The 24,345-nt window shown below is 30.4% G+C and overlaps 1 protein-coding gene across 1 annotated transcript; it reads left to right on the forward strand.

Annotated features, from left to right (window-relative positions):
- The first annotated feature begins 12,289 nt into the window (after positions 1-12,289).
- LOC123924162 (zinc finger CCCH domain-containing protein 3) lies at positions 12,290-16,637 on the forward strand. The gene is made up of 7 exons (XM_045976946.1): positions 12,290-12,708; positions 13,307-13,476; positions 13,592-13,645; positions 14,646-14,762; positions 14,850-15,137; positions 15,443-15,703; positions 15,996-16,637. Exons 1-7 carry the CDS (start codon positions 12,645-12,647, stop codon positions 16,314-16,316), a joined length of 1,275 nt encoding a protein of 424 aa, XP_045832902.1. The 5' UTR covers positions 12,290-12,644; the 3' UTR covers positions 16,317-16,637.
- Positions 16,638-24,345: the final 7,708 nt, after the last annotated feature.

Raw genomic sequence — 24,345 nt, forward strand, 5'->3', positions numbered from 1 at the left:
GTATCAAAGTTATGGGATGTGGGAACTCATATTTGGAAGGAGATTGTTGTATTTTCGAGTGTGAGTGGTTGAGTCTCACATCGACTATGAATAAAAATGTTAGATTTATAACAAAAATGACGCATTAACTTAATGTCTTAAGGCTTTTGGTAGAGAAGTAACGCCTCCCTCTCTTGTAATTCTGGAACATTGGCTTGTTGTTTCTCCTGAGCTCCTCGAAACTTTCCAACAAAAATAGTTATCAAATATAGGTTATTTTTTCCTTTTAAAATGAGCTTAGTTATAAAATTTTTTTGAGCAATTATAAGCTATAAACTCTAAGTTGCATTATTATTATTATTATTATTATTAGTTAATTAATAATGAACTTATCTATTAAAAAATAAATGTATAAATAAAAGAGAGAATAGTATTTGTCTATTTATAATAATTAGCATAAATGAGATTAAGAGTAATGCTAATATCACACTCTTTTAAACACACCCTATAATATAGATCCACGTCACCCATTTTTCACACCCCTTTACCTGATAACCGGTTCTGTAGGTTGAAAAAGACAAAAAAACTTTCTTTTCTTTTTCTTTTTTTTATTGAAAAAATTAAACTGTTGCATCTTCTTCCCATAGTCATTGAGAATCCTCCTAGATCTAGGTGGTTCGTTTTCTTTTGCAAGGTTTTTTTCATATAAGTATTGATTATTTTCATTTTTTTTGACTCGGTATGAGTAATAATAATATGGTAGCAAGAGCAACTTCGGATCGGTGAGATCTCAGGTTCATCTTCACAGTCATTACAAAAAAAGTTTCATCTTTAAAACACGGAAGCATTTCACTCATTCACACAATACATTGCTAATTCTAAGTCCCTTAATAAAATTGTTCACAAGATACTCATCATGATTCTTTGTATCACCAACACCTGATTTTGATTTTTGAAAGATTACAATTCACCAACCTCCCCAAATCCCTACACCATAGATCCCTGCTCTCTAAGCTTAAAAACACTTTTTTAATCTCAATTTTGCCACAGAGAGAGAGAAAGAGGGAGAGAGAGAGAAAAAAATTCTGCCTTTTTAGTCTATGAGGGGAGGAAATTGGGTACGATCATTCTTCTATCTCTAAATCCAAAATCAAAATCAAAATACCCAGAAGCGGAGAACATTGAATCGAAAGGTCTAAGGGAGTTTAACAAAGACAACTTTTGGTTAGGAATGAGTTAGAAGACAAACGATTAAATTCCAAATAATAAAAAAAGAAAAGAAAAAGAGTTAAATTTGTATCCGGTAACCAAACAAAATTAATAAAAAATAAGGTGACATGACTTCACACTATAGGGTGTGTTAAAAAAAGTTTAAAGATGTGTCCCTAGCATTGCTCATGAGATTAATGGTATCATTTTATTGTATGTGCATTTGAGATGTAACCAAAACAAAAAAGTATATGCATTTGGGATGTGAAGATATTTCATGGTTTTTCTTGGTACAAGGAGGGAAAGAAAATAAAAAACAAACAACAAACAAATTATCTAGAAAATAAAGTTTCACCAGCATAAGTTAGTAGAAGGAGACTCATTCTATTAGGTGGAATAACTATAGGAGAATATATTTCATGACATAGGCGTGTGAATATTATATGAGTATGCAATACACTTTTTAAAAAAAATATAAATTTGGGGTAAGGGAATGTTGCTCTTGAGACAGGAAAGACCCGAATTCTTATAATACTTATAAAAGTAATTACATTTACATCCCTTCAAAAGCATCAACAGCGCTCAAACGAGGAACATCATGGTAATACACTTCTTTTCTACACTAGTGCTTATTAATCTTGTTGTTAAATTCTTTAAATAAAGTACAGTTTGTGTAATACAACATACTTGCAATAATTATCAAGTAAATATTTTAGCTCAAAAGATAAAAATGTTATATACATGAGTCATAATATGTTTATGAATGTATTTGTGGGTTGGTTTTTGTAAAAGTTTGTAGAGAAAAGCTTTGGTATTTTAAAATATCAAATATATATTAAAGTATAGACTTGTAAACACGTAAATAATCCGAGTTATTTACCTCACACAAAATAGTTCAATATGTCTCAAAGGATGATACTATCAAACATTGGAGGGACTTCTCTGTCCCGAACGCGATCATGATTTTTTGTAAAGGCAACTCAAGACAATTAGACCTCATGCACCCAATACATTTTTTTAGAAGAAAAAATAATAATTTTAATATGTTAGAATGAAGAGTTTTTTGGGAAGTTTATGTTTTGAGAGAGGGTAGGAGTATAATTATGGGGTCTGTGGTTAAAATATTTGCAAATCAAGCAAGCTGCTGGGCTGTTTCGGTTTTCCTCTCCACCCACACGAGAGAAGGCCACATGCTGCAACTGGGCTATTAAGGTAAGCGTTTTACTTTTCGCGCTCCCTGAAACTCACACGTACCCCCTGACATTCCAAATTTATCCCCACTATTTAGAGAATACGAGTGTGTAAATAGCAAAAATCAGGGGGGGGGGGGGGGGGGGGGGAAGTTCGCATTCTAGGATAAAAAACTGCTAACTGAGTTCGCATTTTAGGATGTGAATCTTACAAAAATCAAATTTTTTTGTCCTCTTCACCCTTCCCTAATTTCCCATAAAATAATTTTAATTGAAACACAGTTCGCAAGTTAAAGTGTGAACTCTTCATTAAATACTATTTTTATCATTAAATACTTACATCGATAAATACTTACACTCTTCTTCTTATCAATATAACGAATAAAAATATATTTAGCATTTCACAATAAAAAAAACATATTTAATGATTAAAATAGTATTTAAAATTAAGTGATTGACCTGAAGTAATTAAAAAGTTTCACTTAAAATCGTATCCTCCGAGAGAATTCAAATACAATTATATTCTTCACTAAGTTTTATTTACTTTCTAATCGAACTCCGATTTATCGTTCATTCTCCTAAAATCAGTAGTTAAAAAATGAATATACAACAAACATTTGATATGCCCAAACGACCAAACCCCTTTGAATCCAAAAATGACAGCCATGAAAAACTTAAAGAAGATTCAATTTCTTAAACCCACAATAATATCACACATTGATATTTTTTTTTTTTGAAGTAGTTCAGTGGTAGAAGTTTAACTCTTTAAATGAATAAGTAGATCCGAGATTTTAATCCCAATCTCTATATATATAATAAAATGTTTGTAACAGCTGAGTTAAACTCATGAGAAAGACACTGATAGCATTTGTTATTCCAAATAGTTTTTGTGGTTTTGCTATAACTCCATTGGTATGAGTCATAAGTGATGCTACTTTCCATTAGATTGAATAATATTTCCTTTTCACACAGATTAATTAACTAATGCTTTGGCTTTGACCAAGTTGTTGATTCAGCTTTCCACTTAAATGTCAACTTTCAGTTTGGTATTGTACTATTGTTTGCCTCACTAGGGAAAAATAAAGGCAAAAAAGTGGTTGAAAAATTCACAAGTTTATTTACTTTTTTAAGAAAACTATCGAGAGCAAATTGGAATCTATGTACAATTTTTTTTTATAAAAAATAATTTTTTTAAAAAAAAACAACCTAAGCATAAGTTTGAAAATGAGTAGAATCACCGACGAAATAGAAAATCAAGCAAATGCAATGAACGTGAAACATATGATTAGTTTTGTGAAAAACTTAAGATGAAAGTGTATAAGGAAGAGTGTTAGGAATATTTATTTATCATATTTTTTATAATATTCGTTAAAATTAATGTCGATCTTTTACTCTAAAAATATTACTAGACTATTATTTGGCCTTGCACTTTCCATTACTTTGTGTTGGGATATATACAAAGGGTCTGTTTGATCTGCAAAATATAAATACTAGACAGAACAGTACAGACAGTACAGGACAGAACAGTACAAGACAAACGTTTAAGGTATTGAACAAATTTTGTGTTGTACGATGTTTGGTGGACAAAAGGTTATTTTGGTATTTTAGACAACTTGTGCTGATGACAAAAAGTTGTCCCGTGGTTCTGTGGGGGACAAGAATTTCAAGTTTTGTCCTGTCCCTTGGCCCCCAGTTTGTCCAGTACCAGGAACAGTTTTAAAATCAAACACAGTACAACAGGATTTGTCCTGTCCAGTCCCTTATTTTCTAGCAGATCAAACGCACCCTTTGGTTTCTATACAATTATGACTAATCAAATATAATAATAATCTAATAAATATATCTCATCTAAAGTGAGAAGATCTACATGATTTTCATACAAGCAGAGAGTGAGTGTTAAAAAATATTTAAAAGAGAGTGTTCTTGACATTCTCTTGTAAAAATTTGTGCATGAGATTGTTTAATGCATTTTGCTTCTTTTTTTTTTATAAATAAAAAGATTCACGTAATGTTTCTTTTTCTTAATATTTACTTTGTCAAAAAATAAATAATAGTACACTAGTAGGGTTTTTATTTTTTATATTTTTTATGAGTAAATAGTATACTAGTAGTTGTTTTCAAAATATTAAGAAATTATAACACAAGCATCCTTTAAGTAATGTATAGTGGCCACGCTCTTGCGTTTTGAAGTTGTTTGAAATTTCACATTGTTCGGGTTTCTAAGTTATTGAATGTATAAATGTATTTGAGCATCCTTATTCTTTGAGCTAGCTTTTGAGATGAGATCAAAACTCATTTAACATGATATCAGAGTCGAGTTAAGAATTGCAACGTAAGAATTTGACTCAGGCTCATGCTAGGAGTGAGGGTGAATGTTGAAGTTGTTTGAAACTTCACATTATTCAGGTTTCCGAACTATTGAGTGTATAAATATATTTGGACGCCCTCATTTTTTGAGCTAGCTTTTAAGATGAGATATAAGCCTATTTAACAATGCTATACAAATATCCATCATAGTATGGTGTTATTGTATCTTGAGCCAAAGTTAGGCCATACCATAGGAATGCTACAGGTGTAGTCATTAACTATTGTGGTTGTGAAAGTCAATAACTGTTACTCATCATGGTGGCGGTCTTCAATTGTGGGATGCCAAATCAGGTATATCATTATCATTCAATGTTTATTAAATAGTATACAAGCTACCCCTTTTGGGACGTAGTGTTATTGCAGAGAAGGGGAAGAATATGGGACCAAATTTGAATGAAAAAATGGTTGATTTGTATGGCTAGTGTTCAAACCAGATGGTTGTTTATGGTACAAATGTAATTTTCATGATATTGATACTTTGTTATTTCCTTTGTAGGTCATAGGTCCACAAACTTAATTTTGATGTGGTTAAATGTTTCTCCATAGCATTTTGATCGTGAGAAATGATGTACATTTCTATCTAATATATTACAAGGAGATTTAGACCCTTTGAACATAACTTAGTTATATTGCATATAATATACAAGAGGTCAAAATTCGAATTCTAGTATGTGAAATTTTAATCACTGAACTAATTGGCAAAAAAATAATATATGAAGATCTAAAAATGTACATTTAGTCAACAAAAAAAATCTAAAAATGTACATATTTTACAAAGCAGAACTAATAATTAATTCAAATTAAGTTTACATATAGAGCTAGTATTCACCGGGAGAGCAAAAAAAATTGATGTTGTTAGAGACGGGGGAGGAAGTCCCCTTGAAAGTGGTTCATCGTTGTTTTGGTTTTGAAATCTTTCGATTTTGGACTTGGTTGATTACTCGAAAGAGCTAATGCTTCAAGTTTTTTTATGTTGTGTGCGTTTCATATCGATTGGTGGCCACTTGTTGTTGTGGTTTTGTCCAAATGAGTTATTTTGGTCATCAAATTAATTTTTCTATAGTCAATTTATTCTTCAAATATATTTTTTGAGGGTCAAATTAATCAATAAAATTACTACCGAAAAAGACGATACAAATATATTTGCAATTTCGATAAATTTAATGATCAACGTGACAACAAATTATACTCTCATGGATCAAAATGACTATTTGCCCAAAAATGAACCAACTTGAAACATAATGCTCATAAATCATTAAATTAAAATCATCAAATTATTTGTCTCACAGTTAAAAATGAAAAACCTTCATTTTCAAGTCCATCTCCAAAAATCTCTTGATATAAGTTACATCTCGACACACCACCACGATCTCCACTAGATAAGCATCAAGTCACCTGATAAGTGCAAGAAAGTAGTGATTTTACATGCCTAGTTCAAGCATTAATCGACTTGTTTTATAATTAATTTGTAGTAAAAACCCCCCAACTATTTGTAAATATTAGTTTTTACCGTCAAATTAGTCATTTTAACTATTTTTTACCTATTTTCTATCATTTTGGTAGGTTTTTTATGAGCTTAATTGTAAAAGAAATGAAAATAAAAGAAAATCATATGTTGTCACCGTTGCTAAGCAATCATCCAACAACTAGTAGATGTTGTCACTGTCGCCGAGTGACCATCAAGTGACCAAGAATAGAGAGTCCTAGTTTTGGAGATCATGGTTGGTCATCGCCTAGTGACCAAATCAGCTCGTACGTCGAGCGACCAAGAGAGGTAAAAGGGAAAGTTGTCTATGAGCTGGTTTTTTCCTCCTTTGGAAAAACCTTGGTTGCCAGGCGGCCAAGCGATCGCCTAGCGACCGTGTCAGACCCTGAACACCATAGACATTCCATTCCATTTCTCTCAACACCATAAAACATGAAATAAACATTAAGAGGCATAGAGTGATCTAGGGAGAGCAGATGAATCATCTTCATCGTATTTTCATATATTCTAGTTCTTTATTGTAAGGTTATTATGTATAACGAATTTTCTCTGTTATTAGGATATAATTTAGTTAGTATTATATCTTTTATAAACTCTTAATCTGACTAGTTATATATAACCTCTATTTCATTAAATTGATGGTTTATTTATGTGCTTAATGTTTTTCCGACGTAAAATTATGAAGTTGATTATCTGATTTAAAAAGTGCTAGACATAGACTTTTTACTTAAAAGAAACTGAAATAAATTTATCTGTGAATGTTAGTTACTAGACATAGGGCTAGGTTTACGGTCACTTACGCTATCGAATCTTAATGTCTTATATTAGTTAACCGAAGGAGACACAAAAGTTAATAGTACAATAGATTTCTTGACATTTGCTAGATACAGAAACGTACGATCAGTGTACAGAAACTTAATCCTCTTTATCACCACCATTGGAAAATCAACTTGAACTTCTATTGTCTTATTGAGTACTAGTACTTCGATATCAAATATAAATAAAATTAGTTGAAAAAAATAATAAATTTGGTAATCAAACTACATCAATTTTCTTTGATTTTTTTTTTTTTTTTATATTTGAGAGTGAAAGAAATAAGATACATCATAATGATCACATATTTGTTTAGATGAATTATTCGGTACTCGTATATGTTCAAATAATATGTGCGCCGAAATATTTATCATTTAATACTCCATTCGGTCTTTTTTATAAGAAACAAAAGTAAATTTTTTTTTGTCCTTTTTATAAGAAACTTTGACCAATTTTCAAATGTTTTAAATGTTCAATTTCACTTATGCCCTTATTTATTATAGGAGATATTAAAAATAAGTAAGTTAATTAAACTAAGAGTAATTAAATAAGAGTATAGATGAAATACATTTAAATTTATTAAAATATTAAATAAAAATAACAATGTACAATGTGTTTCTTTGATTTGTGTAATTTTTTTAAAATGTTGTTTATAAAAAGAAAGTATTTTGTTTGGTATATTACATCATATGTTTTATTGATGATGATGCAAAAAATACATGCTAGTATAGTAGTATAGTACTATCGTATCTTTTAAATAAATTAATGACTAGTAAAACAAAATTGCCGACAGTAGAATGCAATGGCCCACCAAAGACTTCTTCAATCAATATGGATCGTTCTTTACACACGCGTCTTCTATCCAACACCCCATATCCTTCACTTTAACGGCGACGATTTTTCACAAAACTGATACGTCAATACTCTATCATCATTTTTTCTCCAGAACTTCTGACACTATTTAAAATGACATTTCTGCCCTCATCATTGACTACAACAACAATTTAACTATTTTTTTTTGTTAATTAATCTAGTGACTAGAAAATTCCCTTAAAGGTGAATAAGTGGAGTGCCCTCATCATTTCTGCTCCTGCATATATAGTGCGATGTTACTACCAACTGAGCTAAGCTCACGGGAGACATTTAGCTACTGTCTTTATCTTTTATTTTTGTGTCAAGTCATAAATATATATATTTGTTCTATTTTTGGTGAGTGACAATTATTGTAATTTTTAATTACCAATTTTGTTAGGGTGCAGTGGAATGTATTGTAGGGTGGACGTGGTGGTCCATCAATAGAGAGTATGTCACCTACTCTTCACTAACATATGGGTATTGGAGACTTGGGATTTAACCAAACACAATTCTAAATTGGTGCCATTGCAACAATCATAGTCAAAAGTTTACCATAAATGGTTCTTAAATTTTTGGTGTTTGTTAGTAGAACTTTCTCAGGTCTCTATTACAAGAAAGGGGTCATAATTGTTTGTGTGTATATCAAGTGGACATGTTAAGAAATTTAAAGTAGAATTATTGATACAATAATTTGATTTTTAAAAGATCGAATATACAACTTTTAAGAAAAACATTTTTTATTAAGTTGATTATCATGGGTCCTATATATTTTTTTATTAAGTTGATTATTACGGATCCTAATTAAGGACGCATGTTAGCATATTCCAATAAGAAAATAATTGCTAATAATTTCTTTTAAGCTTCATTTTGATGTAATGTTGCATGAAAAATTGAAGTCTAGGACACTGCCTTCACGCGATTTATAGAGCAATAAATAAACGCGTGTTTTTGTTTGTTGCACATTTCATTTTTGCAAGTCCTACGCTCAAAATCCTTCTCATGCGATCACTTATTTCTTTGCCGAAACCTTTAAATTGTTTTCTTTTATGAAGTCTCTAAGTTGTAAAACCCTTTTCCTTCATTTGATCCCTTATTTCTCTCAAAGATCTAAAATATCAAACTCTAAAATCCCCAAATTTCACAAATCCTCCAAATCTTTTGATCTATTAATCTCACATCATGCTTAACCTCTAAACACTCTTTTATCGTTTTTTTGTTTCTCTTCTCAAAGATTGTAAACCATAAAATTGTCTATGTAGATAAGTAATTATGGTCCAAAGGAATGACATGACAAGAATGTTGTTCTATCAGTATTCAGTAGAATTGGATTAAAATTAGGGAGAATTAATGACTTTGGATGGAAAATTTGTCGCCGACTTTTCTCATAATATTGGAACTTGTTCTATCACAATTGCAGAACTTTGAGCAATTTTCAAGGTATTCAACTAGTGAAGAGTAAAGGATATTACATGTTCCATAATTTAGATTGAATATATATTCTAAAACAACGAATAATCTTACTCCCTCCGGTCCTTTTTATAAGGAACAATTTGAAAAAATCACACAGACCAAGAAATCACATTTAACATAATTATTTTTATTTAATACTCTTATAAATTTAAATTTATTCCATATATAACCTTATTTAATTACTCTTTATTCAATTAATTTACTTATTTTTAAATTCTCTCTCATAATAAATAAGGGCATAAGTGAAATTGAACATTTAAAACATTTGAAAATTGGTCAAAGTTTCTTATAAAAAGGACCAAATTTTTTGCTCTAAGTGTTCCTTATAAAAAGGACCGGAGGGAGTATTAAGGATGGGTGTCTCATATCTCATCTTTGTCCTGAGTTGATTAGTGATATTAAGGTTCTGTTAAAAAAAATTAGTGAATAGTTGATAAGATAGTTTATAGCGGATATTAGTTTTTAACTTATAGCGAATAAGCTAATTGATTGAATTTGTAGTGTTTGGTAAAATTAACGGTTTTTAACTAACTTATAAGTATGAAATGACATAAAAAATATATGTTTAATTAATATTTAGTTTTTTTCAAGTAAGATGATGAGGGGTAATATTAGAAGAAAAAAAAAACGATAAGTTATACGCTATAAGCTCATAAACAACTTGAAATAACGTTTAAAAAATAAGCTATAGGTTAGTAAAATAAACTATAAGTTTTTTTTTGAAAATCTGTTACCAAACAAAACTTTTAACTTATAAACTATAAGCTAGCTTTTATGTCTTCCCAAACAGAGCTTAAAAAGCTCGCAGTGAAAGTGACTTCAATTAAATTATCGCACACTTTTTAAGAGCGAATCAAGTGGCAGATGTTTTAGCTAAATTTTGTCTATTTCAACTATTATGTCATTTGAAGATTCAGAATCACCCCCGACTATATATTTGGAGATCATGTTCGAATATTAAAAATGGTCCCTAACAAAAAAATGTTCTCTATTTAAATTGTATATATATAACATAAAAAAACATATATATAAAATATTATGAGTTTAATGGACATCCAATAAAAACAACTATTCTTCTATGTTACACAATTAATTTCAACATAACCACACAATTAAGCTTTTCCTCTTGCATTATACCCGAAATATAAAATGTTGTGGTAGTGTAGGATGATGATCTAGATAAGGTGGTCAAAGCGGACATTCAAGTTCTTAAGCATGTTTGGGCCGATATGGTGGAAGGAGAGAAACTTTTCATCCCTTAATCTTACTAAAAATCAAGAGAAGAAGAACAAAAAATTTGCTAGAAGTGTTAGACAACCATATAATACTCGTTCTAAGGTGTCACAACTCACATGTCCCTCTAAATCCTCTAATGGAATGTGAGGGAGATTAACAACTCTGAATCTAGGATTAGCGGACTCTATTTGGTGAAATGATTATTTTGTTCTCCATTTATTTATCCCCCCAAGGTACATATTTTTTATTTATTTATTTTATTTATATTATTATGAGCTATAAGTATAAGTTGAGAGTGTTTATTGTCAAAAAAAAAAAAGTGTTTAGGACGTCAACTTAATTAGAATGAATACTAAACTCTTGATGGTATTGAAAAAAAGGTGACAAAATAGTGAAATTTCATTAGATGTTAATGTAAAACTATTTTACATCGACATTACATATTCTTTAAATCCCATTGATATTATATAGGAGATAAAGTTTAATGGACATACATTGTTAGTGTAAAATAGTTCACATTGACATCCAATAAGAAACAAGTAGTTTCAAAATAACCATACATAAGTAGGATGATATGACAAATTGGAAGATTTTCATTAAATAATGTATGTGTAAAATTGTTTTACATTAATCATACATATCTTTAAATTCTATGAGATATATAAATAAAGTTAGTTTGAAAAAGTAATTATATAATTATATTTAATATATAAATAAACTTAAGTGATTAATAAAATTTCTCTAAAAATAAATCATCGGAGAGAATCTAATTTTAATTCTTAGATTGAATGATTATCTCATAAAAATAAATAAACTTAAATATCTAAACAAATACCACATATGTTTTTTGTCAAGTAGTTTAGTGACTGAAATTTCCATCTTAAAAGTGAATAAGTGACTTGAAGTTCGAACGCCAGCTCTTACACATATAGTACGATATTCATACGAACTGAGCTAAGACCACGAGGACCAAATACCACCTATCTAATAATGTATTATTTGATAAAATCTAACTAAAATATTTAATTGATCGATTGTGTAAATTCTTTTTTCTTTTATGATAAATTTCTTTTATTAGAGAGTCACACCTTGCCAAGTACTCCATATAACCATGTCTATGCATATAATGTAGATATAATTATTTGATGATTTAAAAAAAGATATAATTCCGTAAAAAAAAGATAGTAATTATTTAAATATTTGGTAGTGTTAAAAAAAATTAGTTAAATATTTGGTCTGTAACCAAAAAAAAGTTAAATATTTGGTCAAAACAATTTATTTGAATTTTGAACACAAGTTGAATTGTCAACTCCAAATTAGTGACAACTACTATTCATAATTCAAAAAATCATAAAAATATATGAAAAAAAGAAAAAATAAAATCCAATCGCAAAGATCTCATAACCTGAGAATAAAATCTACGGTTGAATTTCTACCTAACATCATTGGCATCTACTTTTCAGGCCAATTAATTTTTCTAAACAGTCCAAAACATGTGAAATTAAAAAAACAATTAATTAACATCAGCGACTACACACCACGCGCCATTTATAACAGTAATAAATTGCCTCTCACGTAAACATGCTCTTTACTTGCCACGTGGAGGGTAAAATCGGTAACACCAATTTTTAATGTTCGTACACGCGCGCAAGAACAAGAACCTTATACTTTATTATTAATATTTGTGTTGTTTTTTGTTATTATTATTTACTTGTCGGATTTCACATTCAAAGATCCAAAATGTTGCAAAGTTTGCAGAACCACAATCTTTTTTGACTCGAATTTTTTCATCAAATTGAAAGAATATTTTATTATAATCTCTTTATAATCTCTTTTCAAGATTTCACATTGATTCTTCTCAATTTTTTTATTATCTTTTTTTTTATTATTTGGAAATTTTAATTTTTTTTACCTTTTTAACATCTGGGTGGGTTAATTTGTGAGTGTTCTAAACTTATTTCTTCTTAAAAAGTTAAAGGGTCATCAGGGTTTGATTGAAAAACAAAAAAAAAATTATCTTTAATTTCAACGCTATTCAGATGCCAGAAAATAGGCAGGTTTTGAAGAATGCTGCTTCTAATCCATCTGGTGATAACATTGAAGGTGATTGAATTGTTGTTTTTTTGTTTCATGATTTGTTGTTTTACTTCTTCTGATCATCATTGTTTTCATTGATGATGATTATCATGATGAATTGATGACGATGATGATGATGATGGCTTTCTATTTTTGGAATAATGAATTTGATTTTTGTGATTTTTTTTTTTTGATTTTGATTATGATTATGATTCATGCAATGTTGTATTGTGAAGATTTTTTTGAAACCATGAGTTAACTTGCGTGAGTGAAAAAGGTTCATAAGAGAAAAATTATTATTATATTTTCAAAATCAAGTGTTATTAATTAATTAATATGCTTGATCGCACATGGTTTTAGAAAGTCTTATTTACTTTGCTTGATGATGCAATAAAGGGTTGTAATTTCAACAATCTGCATGTTTTGATCTTAAATTTTTTTTCCAGCAATAGATTGTGTGCTTTATGAGATGATGATAGTTTTGACTTTATGATTTTGTTAGTTGTATTGTACTTTGATTGTGGTAATTTGAGTTATTATTGCTTAATTTTGTTGTAAATTTATAATGCTTGTTGAGATTTTGTGCAAAATTTGTCTGATATTTTGTTTCTGATTTGTATTGCAGAAGCAATTCGGCGTTTGAAAATCAATAATAATCAGGATAGAGATGCTGCGGCTCAATCTATGCCTTATCCGGATCGACCTGGTGAACCGGATTGCTTATATTATTTGAGGACTGGAATGTGTGGTTACGGGAGTAACTGTCGCTATAACCACCCTGCTAACGTTTCACTTGTAATTTAGCTTTTTCTTTTCTTTCCTTTTCATGAATTTTACTTTGTTAAATTTGTTCATTGGTTTGATTATTCGTACTTTAGGCCAAAGTTTCTCATACTTTATTAGATTTCAGGTTCCTCAATATGGTGAAGAACTTCCTGAGAGAGTCGGGCAACCTGATTGTGAGGTATGCACATTCTTTCCTCGTTTTGAACGGTGCATCATGAAACCAAATGTGGATGTGTTTTATGCAAGAATGTTAAGAATGCTTTCAAGTATAGGCCTCTATGTTTAGTAATTATGACCAAAATTTAGTATTTATCTGTCAGAAGTTTCAGTTTCCTTTTGCACTTATTTTTGTCCTTTTGTGGTCTCTTCTTTTCATCCACCCCTCTTCAATAATAGGTTTCGTCTGTTCGAAATACTTGATAATTCTTGCATGAGCACAAAATGTCTATAGCCACTTAGACTATGCTCATACATGGGAATTGTTCTGAAATATTTAGTATAGTGATAGTGATATGTTCATTTTAGAAGTTACAACACCGATAAATGACAGGGAAGAAAATGATGTAGGATACAGAATGAGGACAAAAATTGAATTAGTTACACTGCCATTATGGAAAATCAACATTTTGTTTCCTATCATAAACTTATTAGATTTTTGTCTTTAGAATTTATTTACTAGATCTATTAATGACAATAATGACAAATTTTGGTTCGATGCTAGCCACGTCATACTTAAATAATAAGAGGAAATGAATATATGAACCTAAGTGTTGCATCTATTATAAATTTATAATAGACATATCAAGTTCAGGAAATGAATAAAATCTGTTGATTTGTGTGCATTTTTAATGTGAACTATAACATAGTCCATTTTCATTAGAGATTTTATTGCTATTCCAGTGCATTGAAACTTGTTGGCTGCATATTACCTATAAACAGCTTAAGTTAGGGCTTATAACATAAGCACTTATCATAGAGGTGCTTACGTATAAGCTATTTTCACAAGCTATCTATGAGAGCTTATGTAAATAAAGCTGGAAACAACTTATGGACATGTCATAAGTTATTTTCATAAAATAGTCTGACAAGTGCTTATATCAGTAGAAAAGTTCAAATAAGTCAATCCAAACAGGCTTAATACTTGCAACTCATGATCTTGTTTGAAATATGTGTTGCAGTATTTTCTTAAGACAGGAACATGCAAGTATGGATCAACATGTAAATATCATCATCCTAAGGACAGGCGAGGTGCTGCACCCGTAGTATTCAATACTTTAGGTCTTCCCATGCGTCAGGTTCGTACATCCCTTTGAACCCGATACTTCAATTTTTCAACAAAGATTACTCTTTTGACAGAAGATGTTATGAATGTTGCTTTTTAGGAAGAAAAATCATGTCCCTATTACATGAGAACTGGTGCCTGTAAGTTTGGAGTTGCATGCAAGTTCCATCATCCACAACAGCAGGCTTCCTTTGGAGCTTATCCGGTGGCTGCGTCCCCTCCCTCAACAACTGTTACTTCATCCGGTTTTCCATATGCTGGCGGGTTTCCTGCATGGTCAGTGCCGAGAATGTCATATTTATCTGGACAGGCCATTCAATCTTATGTTCCTCCATTTATGCCTTCTTCACAAGGCATCATGCCTGCGCTGAGCTGGAGCAACTACATGGTTAGTTATAAACCGTTGAATTTCCTATATACGATGCTCACTGTTATTTTTTAGCATGAACGATTTCAAGGGCTAATAAATCGTCAACTGTTTGTTTTGAAGAGTTTTCCATATTTTGTTTCTACTTTCTTACTGAAATATTACTTCATAGTTCATACGTTCAAGTTTTGGATCTCTTCGCGTAGCTTAAATTTTACTGTCTGAAATATTATGTTAGATTTTGTAACTACATGCATTCAATGATACCTTTTACTGATTCAATCAAGATATTCTGTTTTTGACTGCTATTTCATTTGTCGAAAAAGGGAAGTATTAGCCCCGCAATGCCTTCTGGTTTTATTGGATCTAATCTTGTCTACGACTACATGAATCCGGCGGCGGGAGAGACACTTTCTGGTGGACAGGTAATGAATTCAACTCTTCCAGATAGACCTGATCAACCTGACTGTAAATACTTTATGAGCACCGGAACATGCAAATATGGTTCTGATTGCAAGTTCCACCACCCTAAAGAAAGAATAGCCCAAACTTTATCGGTTAATCCACTTGGCCTTCCTATGAGACCTGTAAGTTCATTTTCTGCTTAATGCTTAGGTCTGTTCGTTACAAATCTTTTTGTTTATTGAAATTGAATATCAAAATAACTTTTAGTTACTCTACAAGATTTGTTCATACTATCCTCTCTGATATGGACACGTCGACACCGATAATAATTTCAGAAAATGATTTAATCGAATATAATAACGTGTTGGTGTCTCACACAGACACATGTCGGACAATGGACAGTGTCAGTGCTACATAGATAATAAGTTTCTAATTCTATCAATTTATTTTGATTCCTATTTCGGTTGTCTACAGGGTAATGCTATATGCTCTTATTACAGAATCTACGGAGTATGCAAGTTCGGTCCAACATGCAAATTTGATCATCCAGTCGTAGCAGCCATCCCTCAAAACTACGGCTTGCCTTCACCTACTTTATCGGTATTCGATCCATCTCTCCTTACCAGTCCAAGAAGGCTTTCAACCGTTCAACCAACCGAGACATCCCCATCGAAACAATCAACTGACAAGCTTCAACAATCTGATACAAAAGCTGCTACTGAAGATTCATCTAAACAAGCTGACACTACATCATCAAATTCTCGCACACCTTCGTCCGAGTCTTTGCACGAATGAAATCCTCGAAGTTTGATTTATCTTTTGGACCATTTTTTTTGGAGAAATATATTATACATACCGACTATTCCCCCCTTTTGATCTGCAATTTTGCAGGGTTGGATAGTTTGTTCAATGGTTGTTGTGACAATCATGAGCTTGTGGGGGATAGAAGGCATTTTTTTGTGGTGAATAAAATGCAAGTAGAAAGTTTGTGACTTTCATTTACCCTTTTATCTCTTTGGGGTCAATATGGTAAAAACACAACTACAAATATTGAGTGAAAATCTCAAGTATGTAGCAATTCTTGCATGAATGAATAGAGTTTCCATTTTGCTACAATTAATCAAAAATCAAGATACATTAAAATTAGAGTAACCAAAACTTGCATGAGATTATTTTTTAGTATTATCCTAAGCTTTTGCATGAATGAATTATTCTTCTTTTAATGGATAAATCTTAAAAATGTCTTGCACCACGTTCAAGTTTATTTTCGAGTAAATCATCATTTTGGTCCCTGAAAGTGTCAGGCACTGTCACATAAGTCCTTGAATTAATGAAAATGATAAAAAAATCCCTGATTGTTAACTCCGTTAGTCACTTTAGTCCAAAACGTTAAATATCAGTTAACTTTGGTGACGTGTCTTAAAATTTTGCTGATGTGGCATGCTTACTAGGATGTTTTAATATCAGTTAACTTTGGTGACGTGTTTTAAAATTCTGCTGACGTGTTTTAATATTTTAACACACATCACCAAAGTTAACTGATATTTAACGTTTTGGACTAAAGTGACTAACGGAGTTAACAATCAGAGACTTTTTTATCATTTTCATTAATTCAAGGACTTATGTGACAGCGCCTGACATTTTCAGGGACCAAAATGAGGGTTTACTCGTTTATTTTTATCATTAAATCAATAAGTTATACTACTAGATCAAATGAGATAAGATGAGACATTAATTCAACTACAAATACATCTTTTCAACAAGGACAATTTAGTAATTTTAATACCCAAAAAGTACACATTTATTACACTACAAACTTTTCTTAATATGCGTGAAAAATTCTAATGAGGGCTTATATTAAGGCACAGAGGAAGTAACACCTTAGAAAAATATTTAACTACGCAAATACTTCTAAGAAGGAAAATGCGATGATGAGTGATGACAACCATCTAGTCAATCCAGAATGACAATGTTTTTGCTTTGTTTGAGTTTAAAATCTCTTGTTGTTCATAATCTATTGAAGACAAGTCCATTTTTGCCTCCAAAAAGTTAGACTTTTATTTTTCTTAATCTTTTCTCCTTTTCCCTTTGTACGTGTTAATATATTTATAAAAAATATATATACTTCCTACTCAAATGTCTCAAATATAAGAAAAAATATATTCTTAGTCGGTAGTCTCAAATATAAATATAATTTTTATTTAATGATGTAATTTTTAAAATATACCGCTAACTTACTATGTCCTCTAATTTTAAATATAAGTAAAAAGTCAAAAGCATTTAGTTCAAATTTGGATCAAATATTTAATGATATATTTTGCTCATATTTAAGACAAATTTAAACCAAATACATTTGACTTTTTAATTATATTTAAAACCAGACGATATATTTAACTAAGTGGTATTTTAGAAATTACAAATTAAAATTATTTGAGACTACCAAATAAAAATACTATCCCCACTTATATTTGAAACAGTAAGAGTATATAAATTCTCTATAAAGGGTCATCAATCAGAACCAATCATCATATTTGAAAAACCCAAAACTAGAACTACGCAATGTGTTTTGGGTACAAAGGACAGGTCCATTTATACCTCCAAATAAATTACACTTTTTTTCTTCTTTTTATCTTTTCTCCCTTTCCCTTTGTATGTGCGGGTGAGATTGATGTATTTATAGAGAATTTATATACCTCCTACTCAAATGTCTCAAATATAAGGAAAAAAGTATTCTTATTCGATAGTCTCATGTATAGTTTACATATAATTAATTTTCATTTAATGGTGTAATTTTTAAAATATACCATTAAGTTAATACATCCTTTAGTTTTAAATTTTAAATATAAGTAAAAAGTCAAAAATATTTGGTTCAAATTTCGATCAAATATATTTAAATCAAATCTAAACCAAATACACTTGACTTTTTATTTATATAAAACAAGAGGATATATTAACTAAGTGATATTTTAAGAATTACAGATTAAAATTAATTATTCATAATTATATTCGAGACTACCAAATAAAAATAATTTTCCCCCCTTATATTTGAGATAACAAGAGGTATAAATTCTTTACAAATACACCACTCTCATCCGTACACAAAGGAAAAAGTAGAAATGATAAAAATAAAGGCTAGTTTTTTGGAAGTGAAAAGGAACCTATCCATAAGAGATATGTATGATTTGTTAAAAAAAAAAGAGATATGTATGATGATCAACAAGAGACTATAAACTCAACAAAGAAAAAACACACTTTGTCAAAAAAAAAAAACAAAAAAAAAATACACAACAATGAACAAACCATTAGCTATTTGTAGTGTTCTATGAATCACCCTGAGTATTGTGAGTTTTTTCATGTGTTTGCCATTCAAACGCTGTAGTTTTTTTTTAGATGAAATTTTAGAACGCTTTGAATAGATAACAAGGAAAAAAGATGCCACAGAAACATGATAGAACAAGTACAAGTGTGTGAGATTAAAAAGAGAAAAAAAATACTTATTTATAGGCAGAAAATCCATAACATTCATTGTACTACATTAAATCGGCAAAATGCATACCATTAAATAATTTTTTAATATTAAATCCAAAACACACTTTGTCAAAAAAAAAAAAAAAAAAACACACACAACAATGAAAAAACCATTAGCTATTTGTAGTGTTCTATGAAATACCATGACTATTCTGAGTTTTTTCATGTGTTAACCATTCAAACGCTCTAGTTTTTTTTTTAGATGAAATTTTAGAACGCTTTGAATAGATAACAAGGAAAAAAGATACAACAGAAACATGATAGAACAAGTACAAGTGTGTGAGAATAAAAGGAGAAGAAAAAGACTTATTTATAGGCACAAAATCCATAACATTCATTGTACTACATTCATTGAACCACATTAAATCGGCAAAATCATAATATTAAATAATTTTTTTAATATAAATATTTATGTGTAAAATTTTTCTAAATAAATATTTGAAATTATTAGTCAACCAAATTTAATACAATGTATTTTATTATAATAGTATTTTTTAGATACAATGTATTTTGAATAATACAATTAATGTTTTTTTTTTATAGATTCAATGTGTTTTAATATTTGACTAATAGTAGATACAATGTATTTTATTTAATGGTTGTTCATTCGTGTTAATGTTAGTACTATTGATTTTTTAGTGTAATAAATGTGTGTTGTGTTTCAATGATTGGATTTAGGGGTGTGTTTGGTTAGCTTAAAAATAATTGAAATTTGTGTTATGTGTTTGGGAAATCTTGTTTAGAAACTTTTTCCATTGAAATTTATGCTTATTTGTTTTACTTTTTGTTTATTATCTTTATAAAAGGATGGATGAAGCTGGTTGGTTAATATGGTGCTTTTCACTCTCTCTCTCTCTCTCTCTCTCTCTCTCTCTCTCTCTCTCTCTCTCTCTCTCTCTCTCTCTCTCTCTCTCTCTCTCTCTCTCTCTCTCTCTCTCTCTCTCATTGCTCTGAATTTATCTGTGTTGGCAGTACTACTACTACATTTCAATTCCATTCCATTTCTCTCTTCTCTCTTCACCTCTTCTCTCTCATAAATCATTTCTTTTCTTATTTTTCTTCACACCAACACCAAAGCCCTCTCTCTTCTCTCTTCACCTCTTCAACTCAACTTTGGATTTCATACGAGTTTGTTTTTGGATTTCAGTGTAATCACGTCCTAATTCAGGTATGTTTTCTATCTTTGTTAAAACTTGCACAACACTATCAACAACCTTTTATGCTTGTTCTTCCACCATCAACAACCTTTTATGAAGAACAACCTTTTATGCTTTTATGAAGAACAAGCATAAAAGATGAAAAATGAGTTTGAAGGTGTTATTAGCAAAAGTAGGTTAGATAATGCTTGTTCTTCCTCCATCATAAACACAATCTTTTATGCTTGTTTTTCATCTATTGAGATTTTTTATATTTCAATGTCATGTTTTAACAGGAACAAAAATACAAAAAAGAAACTCAATTTTTTTTTTTTTAAGATCACTCCATGAATGTTAAACCAAGATAACTAGAGAGCCAACAATCAAGAACAACTTAAAAATCAAAACTTTACTAACTTTACAACTTAAAAATCAAAACTTTACCTACTTTTACTATCTTCATTGTTATTGTTCATTCGTGTTAATGTTAGTACTATTGATTTTTTAGTGTAATAAATGTGTGCTGTGTTTCAATGATTGGATTTAGGGGTGTGTTTGGTTAGCTTAAAAATAATTGAAATTTGTGTTATGTGTTTGGGAAATCTTGCTTAGAAACTTTTTCCATTGAAAGTTATGCTTATTTGTTTTACTTTTTGTTTATTATCTTTGTAAAAGGATGGATGAAGCAGGTTCGTTAATATGGTGCTTTTCACTCTCTCTCTCTCTCTCTCTCTCTCTCTCTCTCTCTCTCCATTGCTCTGAATTTATCTGTGTTGGCAGTACTACTACTACATTTCAATTCCATTCCATTTCTCTCTTCTCTCTTCACCTCTTCTCTCTCATAAATCATTTCTTTTCTTATTTTTCTTCACACCAACACCAAAACCCTCTCTCTTCTCTCTTCACCTCTTCAACTCAGCTTTGGATTTCATACGAGTTTGTTTTTGGATTTCAGTGTAATCACGTCCTAATTCAGGTATGTTTTCTATCTTTGTTAAAACTTGCACAACACTATCAACAACCTTTTATGCTTGTTCTTCCACCATCAGCAACCTTTTATGAAGAACAACCTTTTATGCTTTTATGAAGAACAAGCATAAAAGATGAAAAATGAGTTTGAAGGTGTTATTAGCAAAAGTAGGTTAGATAATGCTTGTTCTTCCTCCATCATAAACACAATCTTTTATGCTTGTTTTTCATCTATTGAGATTTTTTATATTTCAATGTCATGTTTTAACAGGAACAAAAATACAAAAAAGAAACTCAATTTTTTTTTTTTTTAAGATCACTCCATGAATGTTAAACCAAGATAACTAGAGAGCCAACAATCAAGAACAACTTAAAAATCAAAACTTTACTAACTTTACAACTTAAAAATCAAAACTTTACCTACTTTTACTATCTTCATTGTTATTGTTCATTCGTGTTAATGTTAGTACTATTGATTTTTTAGTGTAATAAATGTGTGCTGTGTTTCAATGATTGGATTTAGGGGTGTGTTTGGTTAGCTTAAAAATAATTGAAATTTGTGTTATGTGTTTGGGAAATCTTGCTTAGAAACTTTTTCCATTGAAATTTATGCTTATTTGTTTTACTTTTTGTTTATTATCTTTGTAAAAGGATGGATGAAGCTGGTTGGTTAATATGGTGCTTTTCACTCTCTCTCTCTCTCTCTCTCTCTCTCTCTCTCTCTCTCTCTCTCTCTCTCTCTCTCTCTCTCTCTCTCTCATTGCTCTGAATTTATCTGTGTTGGCAGTACTACTACTACATTTCAATTCCATTCCATTTCTCTCTTCTCTCTTCACCTCTTCTCTCTCATAAATCATTTCTTTTCTTATTTTTCTTCACACCAACACCAAAACCCTCTCTCTTCTCTCTTCACCTCTTCAACTCAGCTTTGGATTTCATACGAGTTTGTTTTTGGATTTCAGTGTAATCACGTCCTAATTCAGGTATGTTTTCTATCTTTGTTAAAACTTGCACAACACTATCAACAACCTTTTATGCTTGTTCTTCCACCATCAACAACCTTTTATGAAGAACAACCTTTTATGCTTTTATGAAGAACAAGCATAAAAGATGAAAAATGAGTTTGAAGGTGTTATTAGCAAAAGTAGGTTAGATAATGCTTGTTCTTCCTCCATCATAAACACAATCTTTTATGCTTGTTTTTCATCTATTGAGATTTTTTATATTTCAATGTCATGTTTTAACAGGAACAAAAATACAAAAAAGAAACTCAATTTTTTTTTTTTTAAGATCACTCCATGAATGTTAAACCAAGATAACTAGAGAGCCAACAATCAAGAACAACTTAAAAATCAAAACTTTACTAACTTTACAACTTAAAAATCAAAACTTTACCTACTTTTACTATCTTCATTGTTATTGTTCATTCGTGTTAATGTTAGTACTATTGATTTTTTAGTGTAATAAATGTGTGCTGTGTTTCAATGATTGGATTTAGGGGTGTGTTTGGTTAGCTTAAAAATAATTGAAATTTGTGTTATGTGTTTGGGAAATCTTGCTTAGAAACTTTTTCCATTGAAAGTTATGCTTATTTGTTTTACTTTTTGTTTATTATCTTTGTAAAAGGATGGATGAAGCAGGTTCGTTAATATGGTGCTTTTCTCTCTCTCTCTCTCTCTCTCTCTCTCTCTCTCTCTCTCTCTCTCATTGCTCTGAATTTATCTGTGTTGGCAGTACTACTACTACATTTCAATTCCATTCCATTTCTCTCTTCTCTCTTCACCTCTTCTCTCTCATAAATCATTTCTTTTCTTATTTTTCTTCACACCAACACCAAAACCCTCTCTCTTCTCTCTTCACCTCTTCAACTCAGCTTTGGATTTCATACGAGTTTGTTTTTGGATTTCAGTGTAATCACGTCCTAATTCAGGTATGTTTTCTATCTTTGTTAAAACTTGCACAACACTATCAACAACCTTTTATGCTTGTTCTTCCACCATCAGCAACCTTTTATGAAGAACAACCTTTTATGCTTTTATGAAGAACAAGCATAAAAGATGAAAAATGAGTTTGAAGGTGTTATTAGCAAAAGTAGGTTAGATAATGCTTGTTCTTCCTCCATCATAAACACAATCTTTTATGCTTGTTTTTCATCTATTGAGATTTTTTATATTTCAATGTCATGTTTTAACAGGAACAAAAATACAAAAAAGAAACTCAATTTTTTTTTTTTTAAGATCACTCCATGAATGTTAAACCAAGATAACTAGAGAGCCAACAATCAAGAACAACTTAAAAATCAAAACTTTACTAACTTTACAACTTAAAAATCAAAACTTTACCTACTTTTACTATCTTCATTGTTATTGTTCATTCGTGTTAATGTTAGTACTATTGATTTTTTAGTGTAATAAATGTGTGCTGTGTTTCAATGATTGGATTTAGGGGTGTGTTTGGTTAGCTTAAAAATAATTGAAATTTGTGTTATGTGTTTGGGAAATCTTGCTTAGAAACTTTTTCCATTGAAAGTTATGCTTATTTGTTTTACTTTTTGTTTATTATCTTTGTAAAAGGATGGATGAAGCAGGTTCGTTAATATGGTGCTTTTCACTCTCTCTCTCTCTCTCTCTCTCTCTCTCTCTCTCTCTCTCTCTCTCTCTCTCTCTCTCATTGCTCTGAATTTATCTGTGTTGGCAGTACTACTACTACATTTCAATTCCATTCCATTTCTCTCTTCTCTCTTCACCTCTTCTCTCTCATAAATCATTTCTTTTCTTATTTTTCTTCACACCAACACCAAAACCCTCTCTCTTCTCTCTTCACCTCTTCAACTCAGCTTTGGATTTCATACGAGTTTGTTTTTGGATTTCAGTGTAATCACGTCCTAATTCAGGTATGTTTTCTATCTTTGTTAAAACTTGCACAACACTATCAACAACCTTTTATGCTTGTTCTTCCACCATCAACAACCTTTTATGAAGAACAACCTTTTATGCTTTTATGAAGAACAAGCATAAAAGATGAAAAATGAGTTTGAAGGTGTTATTAGCAAAAGTAGGTTAGATAATGCTTGTTCTTCCTCCATCATAAACACAATCTTTTATGCTTGTTTTTCATCTATTGAGATTTTTTATATTTCAATGTCATGTTTTAACAGGAACAAAAATACAAAAAAGAAACTCAATTTTTTT

This window comes from Trifolium pratense, linkage group LG4, assembly GCF_020283565.1.
Source record: "Trifolium pratense cultivar HEN17-A07 linkage group LG4, ARS_RC_1.1, whole genome shotgun sequence".
NCBI lineage: Eukaryota > Viridiplantae > Streptophyta > Magnoliopsida > Fabales > Fabaceae > Trifolium > Trifolium pratense.